General features: G+C 55.3%; 1 protein-coding gene across 3 annotated transcripts; it reads left to right on the top strand.

Moving 5' to 3' along the window:
* Positions 1-6,585: 6,585 nt before the first annotated feature.
* Positions 6,586-22,439, top strand: AIFM2 (apoptosis inducing factor mitochondria associated 2). 3 transcript variants are annotated; one of them, XM_032423816.1, is made up of 10 exons: positions 6,586-6,705; positions 13,397-13,590; positions 13,948-14,063; positions 15,579-15,698; positions 16,422-16,514; positions 18,033-18,141; positions 19,056-19,208; positions 20,358-20,558; positions 20,723-20,897; positions 22,184-22,439. In XM_032423816.1, the coding sequence occupies exons 2-9, from the start codon at positions 13,413-13,415 to the stop codon at positions 20,872-20,874; spliced, it is 1,122 nt and encodes a 373-aa protein (XP_032279707.1). In that variant the 5' UTR covers positions 6,586-6,705; positions 13,397-13,412; the 3' UTR covers positions 20,875-20,897; positions 22,184-22,439. The 3 variants fall into 3 exon arrangements, with proteins under 3 accessions (XP_032279707.1, XP_032279706.1, XP_032279705.1); XM_032423815.1 differs by having other exon boundaries at positions 13,400-13,590; positions 20,331-20,558; positions 22,184-22,420; XM_032423814.1 differs by having other exon boundaries at positions 20,331-20,558; positions 22,184-22,420.
* Positions 22,440-22,452: the final 13 nt, after the last annotated feature.

Raw genomic sequence — 22,452 nt, 5'->3', positions numbered from 1 at the left:
GGCTCTTGTGCAGGAGTGGGCGAGGGACCGAGGCTCCTTCCCTCTGGTGGTTCCGTCACTGGATCTGGGACCGCAGAGTCCTCTGCCACGTCTTTTGCAACTGGCGGGTGGGTGGGGGAAGAGACAGAGGAGATAGTCCTGCTTCTTTTTTTTTATTTTTTAAGGATTTTGTTTATTTATTTGAGAGAGCATGAGCAGGGGGAGAGGCAGAGGGAGAGGGAGAAGCCTACTCTCCGCTGAAGAGGGAACCCAACTCGGGGCTCGATCCCAGGACCCTGAGATCATGATCTGAGCCAAAGGCAGACGCTTAACCGACTGAGCCACCTAGGCGCCCCCATTCCTGCTTTTCAAAAAATAATTTTATTTTGAAACAATTTCAACATGCAGAAAAGTTGCAAGAATCCCCAGACACCCTTACCCCAGACACCCCATTCCACTTTTTTTTTTTTTTTTTTTTTAAGATTTTATTTATTTGCGAGAGAGAGAATGAGAGACAGAGAGCATGAGAGGGAGGAGGGTCAGAGGGAGAAGCAGACTCCCTGCTGAGCAGGGAGCCTGATGTGGGACTCGATCCCGGGACTCCAGGATCATGACCTGAGCCGAAGGCAGCCGCTTAACCAACTGAGCCACCCAGGTGCCCCACCTCATTCCACTTTTGACAAATGCCCCTGTGACGTTCTGTGTAACAGAAAAGTCTGATTTGGGATCCTGAGTTACACCCACTCACCATGGCTTTGATCCCCCCTTTGCTTGGAGCAGTTCCTCAGTCTTTCCTGGAGCCTGATGTCCTTGACCTTCCTAAAGGTAGCAGAGAATGTGCCTTAGCCTGAGTTTGTCCAAGCTTCCTTCTGATTAGATTCAGAATATGCATCTTCGGCTGGGATATCACATTAATGATGTCGTCTTTTTATTGTGACCTACTGGGTGGCACATGATGTTTATTTGTCCTATTACAGATGATAATGTTGATCATTTGAGTAAGATGGTGCTAGGTTTCTCCACTGTAAAGGTGGGTTTTTTTCCCCCGCTTTGTAATTAGTAACTATTTTGTGTGGAATCACTTTGAGACAATATAAATACACTGTTCTTTATCCCACTTTCACCCACGATGTTTATCACCCATTATGTCTCTTGGCTGGATAACTTTAATCATTGTGAAACGGTCACTCTTTATTTTCATTATTCCTCCTACAGTTATTAGCTGGCATTCTGTTATAAGAGCTTTCTGAAACTTCCATTGGTTTAATTGTATCTGTTTGGACTCATGGATTCATATTTTCTTCAGTGGATTATAATCTATTATTGTCATTATTTATTTTGGTGCTGAAATTGTCTATTGCTTTTGTCTATTTACTTTGAGGCCGAAATTGTCTGTTGGCTGGTGGGAGCTCCTTCAGATTAGCTTCTCTGTTCCTTCTTTTGGCATCTCCCCATCGTTCTTTGAGCACTGCCTTCAAAACAAAAATGTTCTGGGCTTGCCTTATACTTTTCCGGGAACCAGACATTTCTCTAGGGTTCTGATTACCGGAAAATGGTGTTCTGAAGCCAAGATCTAGGTACAAGGTGTGCTTATTGTTCTGAGGTGTAGCTGCTCCTGGGCCCTCTCAGTAGACCCTACATCTATATTTGTTTCTGTCTCTGTATGCGGTAAGCCTTGAGTCACCAGCAAGAGTACGGATTTGTATTAACTGCCACGAGGTTCATTCTCACTTTCCCGTCTTCCTATTTGTTTTCCCTCCTGTCGGTGAGAAACACATGCTCTTATCCTCAGTTTATTTACTTGTTTGCTCCATCCCCTGCATGTGGCCAATCTTCTGACCCCCTTGGGTTGCCTCTGCCATCATGCTCTGCTGCTCTTCTCACGCGGGCCACCATTACCACTCCCCACAAGCCTACCCAGTGATTTTTTTTTTTTTTACTTCTTTGGTGATGTAGGAAAGACGTTAGGGTTCAAAGCCGATGGCCAAGAAAGAATTCTTGAGACGTCTTTGGTACAAAAAGGTGGTCTTATTACAGCACGAGGACAGGACCTGTGGACAGAAGAGCTGTACCGGGGTCATGAGGAGCGGCCCATTATATACTTTCAAGTTGGGAGGGGGTTAGGGATAGTGTGAGTCTCTAAGGAATTTGGAAGCAAGGTTTCCAGGACCTTGAGAGGGCTAGCTATTGTTGGGAAAAGGTCTTTTATTACTGTCTAATAAAACCTGAGTCATGAGGCCCTTCAGATGTATATTGGTGGGCATTTACCTGCCGGGGGGGTGGGAGGGGTGATTGCCAACACATATCTGGGGGGTTTAGAGACAAAGGAAATTTCTAAAGGAATTTTTATATGTTAAAGTAGACTTACAGGATCTGGGGCGGGGGGGGGTTGGGATAGGATTGCCTTTTGCCCTTAGCAAAGTATTAACATCGAGGCAGTTGAGTCCCTAGAGGAAGGTCACTCTGCCTATTTCAAGGACTTGTCAATGGGCTGTAGGTAGTAAGGAAATTTAATAATTTTTCTTCTGCCTTTGTTTCCCATATCAATTAGGAAGAGGGAAGGAAGCCACCCTTGCTTCTTAACTGCATCAGACCAGAAGTGATGCATATCACTCCTGTTCACGGTCCTTCAGCCTTCCGCAAGAACTTGGCCCCAGCCAGAAGCAAAGGGCAGGGTGGGAAATGTCCCTGGCTGGGCAGATGCTTCCCAGTAGGACCCCCACACCATAGAATGACCTCTGTGGAGAGCTGGCGGACCCTGCCAAGCTGGGTCTTAGGAACAAAGACTCACTTCTGTTACCTAAATAAAAATAGGTTTAGTGCTCAGAACCTCGTGGACAGGTGCCAGAGACCTCCTTGACCTGGGGAGGCTCTAGGGGCCACTAGGGATGCCTGAGGACTCGGCATCCTCTCTGCTTTATTCCCCCTCTTCTGGCCTCCTCTGCCCACAGGGTCTTTCCTTCCTTGTAAGCACAGTTTGCATCTGGCAAACCACATTCTGGCCCTTCTGTCCATGCCCTTTGATCTCTAGCTCTCCTTATCACATGCCCCGTTTTCAAATTCCCTCAAGAAATGCCCCAGAGACCAGATGTCTGATTGGGCCCATCATCTTCTCGTGCCTTGCTATGGCTGGGGCCGCGCCTGCAGAGGTGGGTTCCTGGGCTGGCAGGAGCCCCGCACAGCTGTTTGCTTTGTCCATGAGGCTGTGGGTGCTGCCAGCTGAAGCTGCGGGTGCGGGTGCAGTGAAGGGCCTGGGGCTGCCAGTGTTGACAGGACAGAGGCAGAGCAGGAGCCTGCCAGGGGGCTGAGAAGAGACAAGCAGAGGCACAGGGAGAAAACCAGGGAGGCTGGGACCCAGCTTACCAGCGTCCCTCTTCCTCCTGGGTATGCGCTACACTGCATTTCCCGGCCCCTCTCTCAGTGGCTGTGTCCGGGAGTTCCAGCTCCCCGAGTGAGAGCAGAAGGGAGGGGTAGCCCTTCCAGGCCTGGCTATAACAACCTCTGCACTCTCACCCCCTCCCCTTTATGGGAATGGAGGCAACCTCTGAAAGAGACATTGGAAGCCACTTGTTAAAGATGGCCTCTGGCTGGCTAGTTCCAGGATGACTGTGTGCAGGGGGAAGCTTCATGAACCAGTCCATTGGCCTGGTACTGATACCCAGCAAGAAATGCCCTTCTGTTGTATTTGAGCCATTCGATTCGAGGGTCTACTTGGCCCAGCAGTAGAACCTACCCTCGTGAATATAGTCTTTCCCTAGATGGAAGCACTATAAGCAAACCACATTTGGGGGCAGAGAAGAGGAAACAGGGAGATTCCCCCTGTCCTTTGAGGCTTATGCATGTAGCTGGAAGTACAGGAGGAAAAGGAAAGTGCTTACCAGGCTCGCCAGAGTTAAGGGTTGCCTCTTCCTCGAGTGGGGGTACTGCCTCAGTTTCTCCTGGCCCCTGAGTTGACCCCAGTACCTTGGAGCTCCCCCCAGCCCTGGGACCTGGCTGTAAAGCCACTTGTGGTCTGTCAGGAAACGTGGGCTCATCGTGGCTGAGAGCCCGCAATGCTTCCTTCTCTTAGGTTCTGTGATGTTAAACAATCTGCCCACCATTCCTACTAATCACTAAAGTTCCATACGCCTGCCAGGGTTTCGGCATCCAAACCATACCTTCCTACCAGTTCTGGCCCTTGCAAATTCAAAGACAAAATTTAGGCAGGGAGCTCTGATTTTCAGTCCCACGGCTCTGGGCCCTGTTGGGTGGGAAGAGAGGAGTGGTGTGGGGTGAATGGCCTGGGGAATTGAGTATGGGGTATCTTTTTGGAATGACAAAATGTCCTGGAGCTAGATAGTGGTGATGGTTGCACAGTGTAACACAACTGAACTGTACACTTTAAAAGAGGGAATTTTATGGTTTGTGAATTATACCTTAATTGTTAAAAAAATCATTCATTTACACAAACATTAGTAAACTCCTAGGGAGCCAGGTGCTGGGGTTGATGCCAGATGCTGGGGATCCACAGTCCAGCAAAGCATCTCTGCCCCCAGAGCGGGTCAAATATGCTTGTTGTCCTCTTTGGTGTCAGAGTTTAAACCTCAGCCCTACTTTTCCCTAGGGGTGTCAGGACGGAAAAGAGGAGATAAAAGCTATTTGGAAGTTTGCAAAGGCCAGGACAAATGTAAGGCTTGGGGCATCCACGCTGTGGTTCTCTGAAGGTTTCCTGAAGGCATGAGCCCTCTGTGGGGTTGCTTTCCTGTGGCCCCAGGGGCTGAGAGAAGGAGGTAGAGACTCCCATACCTCTGATTGAATCCCCTTCTTCGGCCCAAATTCAGGGGGCAGGATGCCAGCCGGGATAGTAGTAGAGGCAAGGATTCCAAAGAAGCCTGGACTGTGTGGGCTAATAATGTGAGTAGGGCGCTTACCGGAGGACACCAGCTTCCCTCCAGCTCAGGATGGTTCTGGGCACCAACGTCTTCTAGGTGGCATTGATCACAACCCTCCCCTTACCAGGGGTATACCAGGGGATACAAGGTCCTTGGACACAGGTTTTGGAAAAGGTACAGAACAGTTCACGCTGCTGTGAATATTTGTGAAAACCGGGAAGATGGAGGGCAGTACTCGAAAGAGCGTCGGGCTGGGAGCCCGAAGTTGCCGACACACTGTGTAGCCTTGGGCAGGCTATCTGCCCACATGAAACAGCTGTAAGAAAGGGCTGCTGTGTGGGGGTTGCTGCTGTGGGCCAGGCACCAAGCTAAACACTTCACATAGGGCGCCTGGGTGGCTCAGTTGGTTAAGCGGCTGCCTTCGGCTCAGGTCATGATCCTGGAGTCCCAGGATCGAGTCCCACATCAGGCTCCCTGCTCAGCAGGGAGTCTGCTTCTCCCTCTGACCCTCCTCCCTCTCATGCTCTCTGTCTCTCATTCTCTCTCTCGCAAATAAATAAAATCTTAAAAAAAAAAAAAATAAACACTTCACATAGATGATCTCATGGGATCTTTTCCACAACTCTTGGGGTAGGTGCTAATATTTGCATTAAATAGATGAAGATGGCTCATCCATCACCAAATTGGCTACATCCTACTGCCGGGTTGTAGCTTGCGCCGGTCCGTTTCTCTCCATATTCCAGTCAAACTCCTTTGTCTCCAGGACTGCCCTCCTAACTAGTTCCCCAATTTCAGGCAGCCCTGCCACTCCCCCATCCTTTCGCTAGAGAACATAAGTCAGATCTGTCACTCTTCTGCCTAAAGCCCTGCAGTGGCATCCCATTGCCCTGGGGATGACACAGCCAATCTCCACCAGGGCCTGGGGGTCTGCACACCCTGTCCACGCGGGGCCACTCTGTCCTGTGGCCGCCTCTGCAACGCCCCCTCTCAGCTTTTTGTCCTGCCTCTGGGTCTTTGCACACCCAGAGCACAGCTGCCTCTCTCCTCCCCGGGGCCCACCCCTTCTCATCCTTGGAGAGAGGCCTTGGCACGCTTCCTTTGCGCAACCCCGGTCTTTGGTACTGCGGTTAGCGATACAAGTTTTGTGTGTTTACCCCGGACTGGACACCGCGATCCGCACCTGTTTGGCTCTCCATCCTGCCCCCCGGCCCTCCCCCGCACCCGGCACAGTGCCGGCTTACAGCGGGGTGCCCGGCGCGGTCTCCCGGATTGGCATTTACATGCGTGCAGCCGGAGGCTGGTGATCCGCCGCCCGAGGTGGCTCCGCCAGTGCCCCGGAGCCGCGCCGAGCTCCCGCAGCCGCGCCGAGCTCCCGCAGCTTCCGAGGGGCCTGGCCGAAAGGCGGCGGAAGCCGGAGGCACCCGGAAGGCGTTCCTGGTTGCTAGGGCTCTCGCGGGCGGGGACGGCCGGGGCAGGTGCGCGGCCGCAGTGCTCCGGGCGCCCTCCGGGGGGCGGTGCCGGGGAGGGGGGGGTCGTGTGCCCGGCCGTAGTGTCCGGGTCGCCCTCCGGGGGGCGGTGCCGGGGCGGGGGGTCGGGTGCGCGGCCGCAGTGCTCGAGGCGCCTTCTGGGGGTGCCGGGAGCGGTGCCGGGGGGCGGGCGCGCGCCGAGCCACGCCCACGTCCAGCGGGAGGAGCCCCGGGCACGCGGCGACAGCGGAGCGGCCGGGGCGGGGGCGGCCCGGCGGGGTGGTGCACGGGGCGGGCTCTAGGGGCCCCGCGTCCCTGCGCCCGCTCGGCCCCGCATACGCCTGGAGGGGGTTCGCCGGGCCTGGAAGACGCGGCGGACGGCGTCGGAGGTCGGTGCGCCGGCGTTGGGGCCCTCGCGGGGGAGGGCGGTCGTGCGGGGTAACCGGGCCCAGGCCTGCTTCACCCCAGTTCCCCCAGCACACGAAAACTGGGAGGTTTAGTCACGGCGAGGGTAGGGCAAACTCGCCCCTTCCCCATCCGCCCCTCGAAACTTTCGCGAAGTCATCCCGGGTAAGACGGGCGGCCCCTCCCTCACGCCCCCACCCTGGGAGTGCTCGAGGGTCACCCCTGGGTGGGAACTAGTGTTACCGGGCAGGAGGAAAGCCCCCGTTTGTAGGGGGGCAATACCTGGGCTTACCCGAGTGCCCACCGACTCGGGTGCGCTAGGAGGGCCGCTTCTCTCCCCATGCAGCCCCAGGTTCCAAGGGGACAAAGGCCAGTGGTCCTGAACTAACTCTGGCGGGGCTGGGGAAGGCCAGGAAGCCTGAAGTCCACCCGGAGCTGCTTCTAGTGGCTGATGTGGGGCGCTTTCCTTCCCGCCCCCCCCCCCGACCCCACTAAACACACCCGCCTTTCCCCTCCAGGAAGAGCCCTTCTGACCTTTGGATGTACAGTCAGGGTGGGAAGGGGAGAGGCCCTGGGGAGCTGATGATCCCTCAGAGGGCCGGGCACAGGGCAGAGGGTCAGACAGTTTGGGAAAGGGCTTTTAGGTGTGGCAGCTAGCTCGTACCTTGTGTTCGAAGGCCAGCAGGTAAAATAAGTAAAATATCAGGGAGGCCTGCTCAGGCTGGTGTGTATAGGTGTGCATGACCACTCTAGCACCCCAAACTCTCAGCCGCCCTGCCCTCACCCTTGCGCCTAGAGAGGAGCCCTCCAAGGAGCACTGGGCCGAAGCCAGCATCTGGAGGGCTTCCACCTCAGGGAGGAGACTTGGGCCTGGTCTTGTTCAGGACTACTTAGCGGGTACCAGGTGGAGCTGGCCTGAGCCGCTGTCCTCCAGGGCCAGACTGGTCTTTGGTGGTGAGATGAGAAAGCCAGGGTCCAGACACAGGTGGGGAGCAGACTCTTGCTGGGGTGTTGAGGGAACCACAAGTGACTTGCTCCCAGGAGGGTGTCCAAGTTCCAGGGTCTTGGTTTTCCCTGTGAGTGTGTATGTGCCACCTGAATGAGTCTGCCCAGAGCGGCTCCCTCTTCAGGCTTTGTCTTCCTTCAGAAATCAGTCTTTTTTGGGTTATATTCAGTGTGCATCCCCTGGAGGGCTGGCCATGGAATGCCAACTCTCAGCCTGCCCCCCTCTTCCCTGACCTGTGAGTGTGGCTGCCTGTCCCTCCCCCACCCCAAGATGGCGAGGGGATGTTCAGGGTGAGTCACACTCCAGTGGCCCCCTCACTCAGACAGCCACTTGGAAGCATGGCTGTGGAAATCTACCCTTGGTGTAACTGTTATGACTCAAAAACTGCGTGTTTTATTTGTAATCTCTATGAAGCAATGCTGGGGCCATGTCCTCGCTTTGGTTAGCGCCCACATGGTTCTTATGTCTTCTGAGGCATGACCTTTTAACAGCTTTGGCACAAATGTAACTTCCTCACTTCTCAGTAGATTCCTAACAGGCCCTTGCTTGTATTATTGGAGAAGAACCCTCCTGGAGTCAGGCTGGTGTCTTTGGCTGAGAAAACAGGATTTACTGAGAAAATACAAGTGTAAACCAGATTGTGTGTGTGTGTGTGTGTGTGTGTGTGTGTGTGTGTGTATTGGGGAGGTGGCAAAGGTAGCATTCCATAAGGGTTGCTGGACAATTAGGATTTGTTCTCTTGGATCTTCTTTTATGCTAACATTCTGAGTCTAGACTGATGTAGTTAAGATTCCCTGGGGTCACTCTCTCTGGCTTGATGTTCAGTTCAAAATCAGGTGACGGGTCTGGCAGTTCCTGAAAAAGTTAAATCTAGAGTTACCATAGGACCTAGCTATCCCACGCCTAGGCGTATACACTCAAGAGAATTAAAAACAAATGTCCACACGAAAACTTGTACACAGATGTTCATAGGAGCATTATTCATAACAGCCAAAAGGTGGGAACAACCCAACTGACGGATGGATAAACAAAATGTGGTATCTCCATACGATGGAATGTTAGCTATAAGAAAGAAAGAATACTGATATATGCTGCAGTTTGGATGAATCTTGGAAACGTTATGCTAAGGGAAGGAGGCCAGACGCAAAAGGTAGGAAGCAGGTGAATCTGTAGAGACAGAGATGAGTGGTTGCCCAGGACTGGAGGGAGAAGGGCACGGGAGTGATTGCTAATGTAAGAGGTTATTTTGGTGAGTGATGAACATGTTCTGGGATTAGATTGTGGTGATGGTTGCACAACTTTATGAATGTGCTAGCAACCACTGAATTGTATACTTTCAACTAGTGTAATATAGGAATATCTCAGCTTATAAAAATAGATGGTAGGAGGCCTGCCCTGGTTTTAAACCTTTATTATTTCTATAAAAAGGACATACTCAGTTAAAATTTTTCAAGCAATACAAAAACAAAACAAAACAAAAGCTTAAAGAGGAAAGTACAAATATCACCTGGTGACCACTATTAGCGTTTTGGTTTGGAGTGCAGTTCCGGTCAGAGTGTTGAGGGTGGAACTTGGACAAATTATTAAACTGGTTTCCAAGATGGGGACAAAAATCCACAGCTGTTCAGCACAGAGGTATGGATAAAAGCACAATGAATGCTAGCCGATGGAATCATTATGTGTCTATGTGTCTATGGAGCTGGGTGTCTGTGTCCGATTGTACACAGTGGGATTAGGCTTTTTTTTTTTTTTTAAGATTTTGTGTATTTATTTGACAGAGAGCACCTTTAGGGTATGTAGCTGGGAACGCAGGTCTATGGCTTAGGCCCAGGATTCGGTGTCCCCAAGTAGTTGTGGCCAGCAGAGTCTGGCTGTCCTCAGGGCCAGGCAAGACTTGGCACTGGAAGAGCCAAGGGACCGTTGGTGTGTCCAAGAGCCTTGGGCAGGGGAGGCTGCTGAGGAGGAAGGGTGGAATGGGCTGGAGAACTGCCAGCCCCCATTCCCCAAGTGGGAGTGTCAGAGGCTAGTAGGGGAAAGAGAGGGACAGATTCCAGGAGAGGCCTCAGGCAGCTTGGAGTGTAAAAGCACCTCCCCTCCCCTGGCCCAGCTATGGCAGCCCCTTAGGGGCCTGGCTCTGCCCTCAGGCCCCAGTCCCTCCACTGGGAGTGTGGAGAAGCAGTTTGCTTTCATGGAGGGGTTAGCTGAGGCCAGGGTTAGCCCTTTGGGGAAGCCAGCTGATGATCCCTGGGGGCTGAGGGAGCAGGGATTCAACTCCTTTGGCCAACCCACTGTCCGTCAGGCCTATGCTGGGGTCGTGGGGCTTTCTTCACTGGGAAGGAGACCCTGGTGGTTACGGCCTAGGGGTAGGCCTGAGAATAGCCCTGGCAGTGTGACATGGGTCTGCTGGCCCCTGCCACCTGCCCTCCTGGCCTCCCCACCTCGTTCCCTGAACTTCCAACCCCTCCCTTCCTGCCACTGGACTTTATGGCCTAAGCTTTGCCTTCAGTGGTGAAGGCCCCTGGTTCCACTCTTTTTCAGGGCTCCTCCTTGAGCTGCCCTGGTGGTCTGGTGTGACCTGACCCATGGTGGACCCTGTCTCCCCAGCAAGCTGTGTATCCTCTCTAGTGCCTGTGCCCAGCCAACTTGGAAACAGAGTTCTCTGGGTTCTCCCCAACCTCCTTTCAGGCTGCTAGCACAGAGGGGTGTGTTGAAGGGGGCAGGTGAAATGCACCTCTTCCATAGCCCTCCACATTCACAGGCTCTGCTCAGCTCCTGGGGTCCTCTCCTGACTTCTGGCTGGGTCCCTAGGCCCTCTTGGGTCCTGGCCCCAGGAAGTATTCTCTTTCTGGCCCAATTGGCAGATTCAGCCTGATGAACACTCAGGGGACCAGTTCTGGACTACCTTTCTGAAGGCCTGGAGCCGTGAAAGTGGCACTCCTGGGGACTTGTCTTGGTCAGAGCCCTGCTGAGGACTCAGTTTCCTCATTTGTAAAATGGGTAGAATGTACAAGCCTCAATGCACTGGGGACCATTTAGCTAATGAGAAACAAAGTTAAATCTCTTCTAATTTCCTCTGCCAAATCTCCACCCCCTCCACCCCGCCCCATCCCCAGGTTCTCTCTCCCCCAGGGGAGAAATGAAACAGTGGGTATTTGAATGAGAACGGTTCCTGGAGGTCCATAAGCTGCCTCTGTAAGTGGGGGAAGATCTGGGGGCCATCTTGGGGGGTCACCATGTCCTGGAAACTTACGTGTGCAAGGACATCTCAGTGTGTCCCCTCCCATTACAGGGGGTAAATCGTGGTCCAGAGAGGGGAAGCGTTGTGCCCCAGGCCACATAGATGATATAGAACAGAGTAGTAGCCTTCCCTTCCCTGTAGTGCTGTCTGAGAGGGTCCCAGATGGACTGGAACATGCTGTCTGTCCTTCAAGGTTGACCTTCAAGGTTGGGGTTCAATTTCTGGGGCACCTGGGTGACTTAGTCAGTTAAGCGTCTGCCTTTGGCCCAGGTCATGATCTCGGGGTCCTGGGATTGAGCCCTGTGTTGGTCTCCCTGCTCAGTGGGGAGGGGTGTCTGTTTGTCCCTCTCCCTCTCTGCTCTCTCCCTCTGTGTTCTCTTTCTCTCACTCTCTCTCAAATAAATAAGTAAAATCCTTTTTTTTTTTTTGAAATATTTTATTATTTATTTGAGAGAGAGAGTGAGCAAGAGAGAGCAAGCGAGCATGAGCAGAGGGAGGGAGAGGGAGAAGCAGGCTCCCCACTGAGCAGGGAGTCCCGATGCGGGCCTCCATCCTAGGACCCTGAGATCATGACCTGAGCCAAGGGCGAACACTTAACCAACTGAGCCACCCAGGCACCCCTAAATAAGTAAAATAAAAAAAAAAGGTTAAGTTCAATTTCTTATTTCCTTGCCCTCCCCCTCTCTGCATCCCCGCCCCTCGCCCTGAACATCCCCTCCCTGAAGCCCACAGCAGCTATCAGCTTCTCTTGCTGCTTTCTGTGCAGGGGAAGCTTTGTTTCTTTCCTTAGCATTGCTCTCCGGTGGCCTGGCTTATTCCTGCCTCTCCCTGAAGCCTGGCACAGGCCAGGAGGAGGTTTGATTGTCTGTTGCCCTTGAGCCAGCATCTCTCCGCAGGATGCTCTCAGGGTCTCAGCTCCTCAGGCAGCGGGGCTCCCACCCCAGCGAGCCCTGAGGCCTGCACCATGAGTGCCCTTCTCTGGGGCTAAGCTGGGCTGGGGACCGGGCCCCTCGCTGCAGCCCCAGGCCAGCCCCTCCGCCCTCCCTAGAGGCAGAGTCTGGGATGTACCAGACGACCCAGGCCCTCGGGAGGCTGAGCCTGGTGGTGGGCAGCCTCCCAGGCTAGCTAGGAAAGCACAGGCAAACTGCTCCTGTCTTTTTCCTTTGTGCTCAGCATTTCAGCGTCTAGTGACCCAGCCCAATGCTGTCCTCTGCCTCAGCCGTCCTTCAGCGTCCAGTTCGGGGCCAGGTAGTGGTTCTCGAATTTTAGCTCCTTAGGGGTTCAACCAAAGTTGGTTCTCAGTTTGCCAGGAACTGGTCAGGTTGCCGCAGTCCCCGTGTGAGCATGAGCCTGGGGCACACTTGGCCTGCAGATCTGGCTTCTGCCCTCTGCAGACGCTCTTGCAGGTGACCGCTCCCCTGTCGCAGGCATCAGGCAGGACCCGGCACCCCACTCCCTCTGACCGGAGCCTGCGTGATCAGTGCTTCTCCCCCACCCTCTTTCTTACTGGCAGACATTGCTTTCTGCCCCCTCTCCTGGGGGACGTGGCTCAGGTGCACCTCCGCTGTCCCAGGAATGCTCAGTGGAGTGACCTGCCCACCGCAGGCCCCTCTTCCCCACCCTACTGTCATGACCTTCATCGTACCACATCCTGTTTTACGGGTTGCTCGGCATAACCTGCTAATTGATCTCCTTCAACCTAGGGCTCAAGGTGGTGGCCTGCGCGCGGGGCGGAGTCCAGTGTCTGCCCCGTGTGCCTGCCGGTTCCCCACCGGTACGCACCCCCGCCTCTTGTTACTGCACAGCTCCCGTCATCAGCCTCGGCCACCCGGCCCCGCGAGCCTGCAGGTCCTGCCTTTATACCGGCAGAGACCGCATCTCTGTCCGTCCGCGATTACGGCATGTCCACGGCACAGAGCATGCCAGAAAGCAGGAACCCAGTTAATGCACGTTGTCGAGGGAACAAATATATTGAGTGAAAAAAATACACAACAATTTGTTTGATGTGTGCAAAAAGTAACATTGTAGGTGCACAGAATATCTGGAGGGATTCATGTACACTGGGTAATCTCGGATGCCTCCGAGAAGGGAACTGGTGGTTGGGCAATGGGGTAGAATTAGGGTACACCTTGTTCCTTTGGAATTTAATTCACACATTACAAAATTGGAATTTCCTTAATAGACAGTTATATAATTTAAAAGATTAAGTCATGAGGCACCTGGTTGGCTCAGTCAGTAGAATGTGACTCCTGATCTTGGGGTTATGAGTTTGAGCCCCACGTTGGGTGTAGAGTTTACAAAAAATAAAAATAAATAATAAATTAAAAGATCAAGTCTTGTCATTTGAGGCCTCTCTTGCTGTGTCCGCCCCCCCCCCCCCGCCCAGCACCTGAGCCCCCTGATTCTGATGTGGTCTCTCCTCCTATCCCAGCAGTGCCTGGTTCGAGATGGGGTCCCAGGTGTCCGTGGACGTGGGAGCTGTGCGCGTGGTGATCGTGGGTGGGGGCTTTGGTGGGATAGCTGCTGCCAGCCAGCTGCAGGCACTGAACATCCCCTTCATGCTGGTGGACATGAAGGACTGCTTCCATCACAATGTGGCAGCCCTCCGGGCCTCCGTGGAAAGTGGTAATGGACTCTTTTCTGGGGCTTTCTTTGTGAGAGTGGTCTTGTCACCGCTGTGGGTGTGGGGGTGGTTTTCGCCACTTAGGGCAAGGCCTAAATTCCACCTTTAGAGAAATTCTGGAGATTCTTAAGGTCACTGGCCTTAAGCAGCTACCGTATCAAGGCTGTAGAAGTAAGAGCTGGAGCTTCCGGGGACCTGGTGAGGCCCAGGCGGGCGCTGTCGGGGGCGGTGGTATGTCCACAATACCACTGGCTTAGCTCTTTGGCCAAGGTTACCCCTCAGGAAAGGTTTTGAGTTATTCTGGCTTCCCGCAGGCAGCCCAGTTTTAGTCTCTGACCTCCTCTGCACCCATTCCCCAGGGTTTGCCAAAAAGACATTCATTTCCTACTCCGTGACCTTCAAGGAAAACTTCCGGCAGGGGCTGGTCATAGAGATAGACCTGCAGAATCAGACGGTGCTGCTCGAGGATGGTGAGGTGAGCATGGTGGGGGCTGACCTGATCCTCAGCTGGCTTCAGGAGGCCCCAGGGGGCCGCAGCTGCCGGTGGGATGAGACCTGGATGTTCTCAAGGGTGGAGAGTCATCAATAGCCCCCACGTGGTGCTGGCCGGATAGCAGATTCCTCATAAGCAAAGGCCTGGCCCCAGCAGACTTTTCCTGAGCCTTTCCTATATGCCAGGCACTGTCTTAGCCTTACTTAGTTTCTTTCTTTCTTTTTTTTTTTTCAAGATTTTAATTATTTATTTGACAGAGAGAGATACAGCGAGAGAGGGAACACAAGCAGGGGGAGTGGGAGAGGGAGAAGCAGGCTTCCCGCCGAGCAGGGAGCCCGATGCGGGGTTTGATCCCAGGACCCTGAGATCATGACCCGAGCTGAAGGCAGACGCCCAATGACTGAGCCATGCAGGCGCCCCAAGCCTTACTTAGTTTCATTTCATGCCCACCATGACTCCGTGGGGGAGGTGGTATAGCCTTTTTACGGAGAGGTTAAATGGCTTGCTCAGGATCCCACAGCTGGTAAGAGACTCAGCCAGGATTTGAAGCCAGACAGTTGCACCCCAGAGTCTACACTCTGAAAGCTAGTGTCCCAGACCAGGCCCCAGCCCAGCCGGCCCGTGGGGGCCCTCCCTGCTATGTGGAATCAAAGGCTAGGCGCACACATGATCCCACATCCCCTGAATTGGGAGCTCACTGGGGCAGAGAGGCTTGCACTCATCTCGGCATTCCCCAGCCCTGGGAATAGCCCAGAGCCTGGCATACCCCTGCAGTGACTGGGGATCCATCAGGGAGCTGCCATATGTCATGGTAAGGGCCGCCTCCAGCCTGGCCCTAGGGGACACAATTTCTGTCCTCAGTGACTTCGTGCGAATCTGTCTTCCTTGAATTAGTTTTAGGGCTGAGGAATCTCTCGGTTGGAAAGATGACCGAGTCTCCTTGTCCTGTGCTTTGGGCAGTGCTTTCCAGAGCCCTAGGAGGGACCATGAGGGCATCTTGGGCCCCCACGGAGAAGGGGCTGAAGGGCTACAGCCCCTCCGCTCCCCCTCCCACCAGAGCAGTGCTGATTTTGTCAACTTTCTATATTTAGGCTCCAAACAGAATTTCCCTCCCTCCCTCCCTTCCTTTTTTTGTGGGAGCAGGGGAAGTTTCTTGGGAAATACCTAGGAGGTTCCTAACGGACTGCACACAGGAGGCTAAGGGTTCTGCTGTCCTCACTGCAGCCTCCCGTGCCCAGCCTGCCCGCTGCCGTGGGAGCACACCCCTCCCAGTCCTGTGTGTGGCGGCCCCGGCAGGACGGGCATGCTGCTCCCTTAGGTATGGCCCGGGTTCTAGTGCTTCCCCTTGTCCTGCTCAGCGTGATGGTTTTGCTCCTTTCAGAGGAGGGTGGCCGCGGTGTGCCCAGGCCTCTCCCCCCCGGTGCTGCTTGCCCGGTGGGCCCGATCGCAGGCAGAAGCCCAGGCCTACCCTCACCTCCTTTCTCCCGCCCCCCACAGGCCCTGCCCTTCTCACACCTTATCCTGGCCACTGGCAGCACCGGGCTCTTTCCGGGCAAATTTAATCAGGTTTCCAGCCGGGAGGCTGCTATCCAGGCCTACGAGGACATGGTGAAGCAGGTGAGCGGCCCGTTGGCCTGGGGGTGGGGGGTGGGGGATGGGGGTGGGCCGCGAGGGTCAGGCGGGGCCCGGCGAGAGGGGAACCGCTATGGGGACATGTGGGGCGGCAGCAAGGAGACCCCCGGGCGCAGCCATGGAGATGGAGAGTTAGTAGGAAGAGACTCCCTGGTGGGGACCTTTGTCTCTCCTCGAAGTCTGGATAGGAGCACCCCAGGCCTCATGCAGTGACTGCTGTATCCCCGACTTGTCTCTCTTGGGGTCCCGTTTGCACAGGCCTCTGTGTTTTACGGAGCGGGCATGGATCCGTGACCTCAAGCAGTTTTCAGTGAGGGGTGGGCAGGGTCTGGCACTGCTGAAAGACGGGGAGTGGAGCCCCAGAGGAGGATCCCACGGCGAGTGCAGCTGCGTGACTATGGCCAGGTCCTGCCCACCCTGCCAAGCTTCTGAGAAGCCTGGGGAGCCTCTTGCACCGTCATGAACGGATGTGAGTGTGGAGGTTAGGATCCTGGCTGTGAACTCAGACAGACCTGGGCCGTGGTCACCTGAATGGTGGAATGGTGGGCAAGCGAGAACATGCGGGGAGACGCCCAGCACGACCTGGCCCCGAGGAAGCACGTTTGGACCCCAAATTGGGACTCTTCTTTGGCCAAGGAGCCCCCACCCTGGCCGAGCCACAGGACAGGCTGGGTCTGAGGGTGCGTTTCACGCTTCCTTCCGCTCCAGGTCCAGCGCTCACAGTCGGTGGTGGTGGTGGGAGGCGGCTCTGCCGGAGTGGAGATGGCAGCGGAGGTTAAGACCGAATTCCCCGAGAAGGAGGTGGGCACGCGGCCTTGCCTTTGGACTCTCAGAGCCCGGTGTCTCTGTGCAAGGAGCGCGGGGGATTGGCTTGGGGCCCGGGCGGCGGCGCTCCACGATTGCGGAGCGGGATCGCGTGCTTCCGGGGCCCCCGCTCTCTGCAGTGGGGAGTCCCCTGATGTCCCGCAGAGCCGGGGCCGGTCCTCATTCAGGGAGGGGGCCTGCCCTCCGGTCCAACCAGGGGCAGTGAGCCCAGGAGGGCTACCTTACAGAAGGTGAGCTCGCGTCCCCTGCGGTGTTCAGCTTCTTGAGACATAAACGTAGACTTTGATTCCCTCTGTTTGGTGGCAGCTGGCCTGGTCAGAGACACCCGCAGGTGGCGTTTTGTCTGGGGCAAGCGGCGGCCTTTTGGTCTTCACGAGACGGTAGCCCTTGGCCTGAGTAGCCGCAGGGGGGTCCCTGCCGTGCAGCCCCCTCACTGCCTGTGCGGGGGAAGGACTGGCCAGCGCCCGTGGCAGGAGGGCCCCTTGAATGATGGGGGGATGGAGGACCTGCCCGGAGCCCTGGAGAGAAAGAGACCGTCCACAGGAGGTAGAGGCTCGGCAGACGGCCGAGTGATGAGCGGTAATTATGGGTCCTTGAGGCAAGAGCTTGCTTGCAGCTGATGCTAGACTGGCTTCTGAGAACCCCATGGACACTGTCTCTGGTTTTTTCTCCCGAGGGAAAGGCAGATTGGTTTTGAAAAGATCAGTATGGGCTAATTTAATTATATGGCTGTTCTCTGACAAAGTATTGGACATTATTATGAGTGATTGATGTAAAAGTTTTTAAATTTGGATTTATGGGGTGAAGACCAGACTGAAGTTGTAAGCCACTCAGTAGGATTTGCATATGTCTATGGACAGATACAAGTAATAGTGTCCACCCTTTATTCAGGGCTCAGTATGTGCTGAGTTATGTGCTTTCTACATGTTTTCTCAATTCATCGTCACAAATTGCCTAATTGCCTGTGGGTGGCACTGCATCCCTGTTTGACGGACTCTTTGGGGGGTGTCCGAGTGAGTATCTGAGAGGAGACTTCAGCTCCGACAGTCTGGCTTTAAAGCCCGAGCTTCGAGCCTCGTGCCAGGCTGCCCCCGCTTCCCGGTGCTAACCCAGACGGCAAGGAGACGTGGTGGGAGTGCCAGTGTTAGAGCTGGCCGTAATGTGAACGCCAGCCTGACTGGCAGCCACAATGGCCGTGGCTTATGTATGGACTGTAATCATCAGTGCCCGAGACCCTTGGAAATAATCCCCCCGCGGCTCTGGGGTGGGTGGCTGTGGGCTGTGGAGCACTGGCTCCTTCTGAGACAGTCTCCGACCAGATGTGGGCTCCGGCCCAGCTCGCCTTACCTGGTTCCGGCATTGGGCAGATGACTTCTCTGGGGCCTCAGTAAACTGGTGGGTGGGGAGGAGGTCGGGGAGAGAGACCGACGCGTTTGTGAGCCTCTCTTTGTAAGACTCAGTGGCTCCTTCTCTGCCCCATGGTCGCTTGTCCAGGTCACTCTCATCCACTCCCAAGTGGCCCTTGCCGACAAGGAGATCCTGCCCTCCGTCCGGCAGGAAGCGAAGGAGATCCTGCTCCAGAAAGGCGTGCAGCTGCTGCTGAGTACGTGCCCCCCACCGCCCCCCTGCCCACCCCTCCCCCTGGCCCGGCGAGATCAGGCTCAGAGGCTCACTGCCCCAGCTCGAGGGCCCTCGGGGTCCTGGGCTTGAGCATTTGAGCCTTGTCCAGCTGGGGGGTGTGCCTGTCTGCAGACTGGGCAGAGGCCCTGGTACTCACGGCACCCCCAGGCCAGGAGGCGGCACACTGTCCGGCGGAGGTGGGACCACTTCGCTGAGTGCTTTAAAAAATCACCTCAAGGATTTGACCTGAATTATGATGTCTCTGTGGTAGACTGGGCTTTTTTTTCCTTTTTGGTTTATATTTTTTGTTTGAGGAGTGTGAGCTTTGTGGAGAGCAGGAGGGGAGAGCACCACCCAGCTTGTCTAGACAGTGGGTCCCTAACCCTGGCGCCGTGACCGGCACACGTCACGGGGCTCAGCCTCTGCGCTTTCCACAGGGAGGGGTGACGTGCCTGCTCTGTGCAGACCCCTCCCGGCTCTTGGTCCCCTTGTACCTGGCCGTGCAGTACTGGGACCACCTTTACTCTGGGGCAGTGCAGAGTGTGGGCGAGCTTCTGGACTTTTCTTGCTTTCACCTTAGTCGGCGGTGCGCCTGGAGGGTCTTGCTCCCTGGTTGGTGTGGCTGACGTTCCGGGATGTGTGGTTGAGGTCCTCTTCAAATTGCTTTTCCCAGAACTTCTTGGGAAATCCAGCTTCACTTTCCCACACTGCTTCTGGGAACTTTCCTCCCTTTGGATCCTCTGTGGGGGTCGGATGGCCACCTTGTGCTTCTTGGGGCAGCAGGGTGGACTGGCAGAGGGGCGGGGAGGAAGGCAGGAGGGAAGGATCGCTTTGTCGGGCCCCTTGGTGCCGTGCCCACCCCCTGCCGGCCTCCCGCTCATGGATCTCACTTGACAGGTGAGCGGGTGAGCAACCTGGAGGATCTGCCTCTTAACGAGTATCGAGAGTGCATCCAGGTGCACACGGACAAAGGCACAGAGGTGGCCACCAACTTGGTGATCGTCTGCAACGGTATTAAGATCAATAGCTCGGCCTACTACAGTGCATTCGGTAAGCAGGAGCCGGGGCCCACTCCCCAGGCCGCCTCCTCACTGTCCGGCCGCCGCAGGCCCTGCAGGCCTCTCCCCCCTGGAATCAGCGTCGCCCTGCCTTCCTCACCCCTCCTTCCCAACAGCTCAGGTCTCTTCTGAATGGTGACATCAAACTTTACATTCAGGCCTGGGTCCACTCTTGCTATGCCTTCCTGCATTTTGGCCATGACTTAGGCCAAGGTGGCCCAAGTGACCAATCTTTCAAAAATCGGAGCCCGCCCCCTCGTGGTGAGAGCTGGGAACAGGTTTCAGAGCGAAGGAAAGATCCATTGTTTCACTTTTTGTGAACATGGAGGAGACGAAATTCCTGAGTCAGGCTTTTTACTGTTTATTCACAGGTCTGCTGTTCTCCCCAGACCCTGATCCAGACCTTTGGCCACTGAGCTTGGAATGACCATTTGGGGAGTAGAGGAAATAATGTGGCCTCAGGTTCAATAGCGAACTCCCCAGCTAACTGGAGGCTGGGGGGCGAGGGGTGGAGTCCTGGCCTCCGTGTGTGAGCTGGAGACTCTGTGACTCTTCCTCAGGCCCCATGATTGCTGTGTCCCCAGGTCGCTATCATTTACTCCGTAGCACCCTCCTGGACGAGGAGCACCTGTGTGGGTCCTGCGGGAAAGAACTGGCGGATCCCAGAAGAAGGAAGCTAGTCCAGGCCGTGCGTGGGGGTGGGATCGAGCGCCTATAATGGCCAGAGATCCCAGAATTTTACACCCCTTTGTCTTAATGTTATATTTTCAAAAATAATTCTTTTAAGTCCCTTAAAAAGTTTATCATTTACTAGAGCCCTGCACTGACTTAAAAAATCTGCTCCCTGTTCAAAGGGAAATCCAAGACTTGGCGGAGGCGCAGCACAGTCCCTGTCAGGCAGTGACTTTACAGGGTCGTGCGTGTTGTAGAAAACGGCACGTGCTACCGGTTTCCATCCCGGAATAGTCCCCTTGACTTTGCAGGAAGAGTTCTGAGGTGGGGACTGAGGCAGACCTAAATGAGGTGGATGTGTGCCTCTGGAGTGTGCCTTCGGAGGGCGGCTTACCCAGCCCCAGCCGGGTATCTCCTCCGTGTTCTCCCGGCCACGTGACAGGGTTTCTGGGTTGGCTTTGCCCGGCAGAGAGTCACCTGGCCGGCAACGGCGCGCTCCGAGTGAACGAGCATCTCCAGGTGGAGGGCTGCAGCCACGTCTACGCCATCGGCGACTGTGCAGACGTGAAGGAGCCCAAGATGGCTTATCACGCCGGCCTGCATGCCAGCGTTGCCGTGGCCAACATCGTCAACTCCATGAAGCAGAGGCCCCTCAAGGCCTACAAGCCAGGTAAGGAAGCCCCGCGTACCTCGGGGCCTCGCCTGTCTCCCCGAAAGTCTTACGCGTTTCCCTGTCCTCACACAGGAGGCCCCGGGAGGGTTTGTGCCCTGGGACTTGCAGGCCCACGGGTGGTGAGCGGGGGTCTGGTTTGTGCGCACGTGTCTGCTCCACAGGGGCGCTGACGTTCCTCCTGGCCATGGGGAGAAACGACGGCGTGGGCCAGATCAGTGGCTTCTACGTGGGGCGGCTCATGGTTCGGCTGGCCAAGAGCCGGGACCTGTTCGTCTCCTCAAGCTGGAAGACCATGCGGCAGTCTCCACCTTGAGCCGGAGCGGGGCGGGAGACAAGGTACTGCGGGGGGGGGGACAGAGTGCTTGACGGGCGGTACCCGCCTGACGAATGCCAAAGGGCAGACGCCCTTCTCCTGGAGTAAGACGCCAGGGATGTACTGATCAGACACACAACTTACAGAGAGCCAAAACCCGGAGAGGGAGAGAGAGAGCCATTGGCAAAAAGACACCTCCTAGAGGATTCTTTCTGGGTTTGGAGAGTTTGGCCTGCAGCTCTGCTGGCTGAGGGTCCACTTGGTCCTGGGGAGGGTCTAGCGGCCTTCTCTACCCCAGGCCCCTCGTGCGTGTGCATGCATGTTTGTGTGTGTGCGCGTGTGTGGGCGTGCACATGTGTTGGGGTTCAGGGCTCTCAGAGCAGGAGAGAGCAGGGTCTTCTGGTGGCTGGCATGCTGTCTGTTAGGGCAGGAAGGGGAGCCTGCATGGTGAGACCAGCTAAGGAAGGGGAGCTGGGGTAGAGATGGCCTGCATCCTGAGCCTCTCCCGTCCCATCCTGGGAGGGAAAGCCCATGCATTTTGCAATACTCAGGTTGTTAATAGGAGCCTAATTTCAAACTATTAGTCCCTACAGTCTTTCATTTTCACGAGACTTTCTATATTTCCTTTTCTAGGTCCTGATTATATACCATAGGTTACATTTAAGAAGGAAGAATTAGATAGACTCCCCTCCCGGTTAGCCCGTCCTAACCGAGAGTGAGTTTTTACAAAGCTAGTGGGTTAAGACTGAAGCCTGGCCTGCCTGCCAGCCGCTGGAGAAGTTAAGGAGAGGCAGCTGAGCTAACGGGACCCTTGGGTGGGTTGCCATTGGGCTCACATTCAGGGAGCAGAGGGGGGCTTCCCGGTGAACCTCTGTGTGCTTCTACGCTGCTGTCTCAGCCGATTTTGTAAGGGACAAAACTCCAGCTGATGCTGGGGGCGGGGGACCCTGTGGGAACCTCTGGGGTTCTGCGCTTCTGGTTTCCTGGCCAACCCCAGGGACACTTGTGGGGGCCCAGCCTGCCACTCTCTGTGTTTAGGTACATAAATGACTCTATCTGGGAGAGGACTTCCATCGGAGGGAGTCTATTTTGGAAGACATAGGTTAAATCTCCATAGTGGAAGTGGTTGGTGATTTCATCCGAATAAATGCAGGCCCTGCTCACTTTTGATGGTGACCTCTGGGTCCTTGGCAGAGTCCTGGGGACCCCTGCCTCACTGGGGTTCTCAGTCCTCCCTGCCTGGGCTGTGGCCCAGGTCAGTTCCATTTGTTCCCTAGGCCTATGTGAGACCTGTGCCTCTCTCCCGTAGGATGGCTGCCCCGCCGGAGGCTTCACCCAGGACTCCCTTCCTGTGGACCAAGGCCAACCAGGCTCCCCTTCTGGAAGCAAGAGCACAGACCATCCCGCGCTGTCTGACCTGGGGCCTAGCAGGGTGGGCGTCTCAGCCCGTGCATGACAGGCCTTGTTCTGTTTATAACATTTTACAAGCGTCCACTCGTGGGGACACAGTTTTCTAAACTGAGGAAAATGTTGCAATAAAAGACTATGGTGTTGTAAGAAAAGACACTGGATCTTCTG

This window comes from Phoca vitulina, unplaced genomic scaffold, assembly GCF_004348235.1.
Source record: "Phoca vitulina isolate PV1807 unplaced genomic scaffold, GSC_HSeal_1.0 scaffold29, whole genome shotgun sequence".
Lineage (NCBI taxonomy): Eukaryota > Metazoa > Chordata > Mammalia > Carnivora > Phocidae > Phoca > Phoca vitulina.
This window is presented reverse-complemented; position numbering and strand designations above follow the sequence as displayed.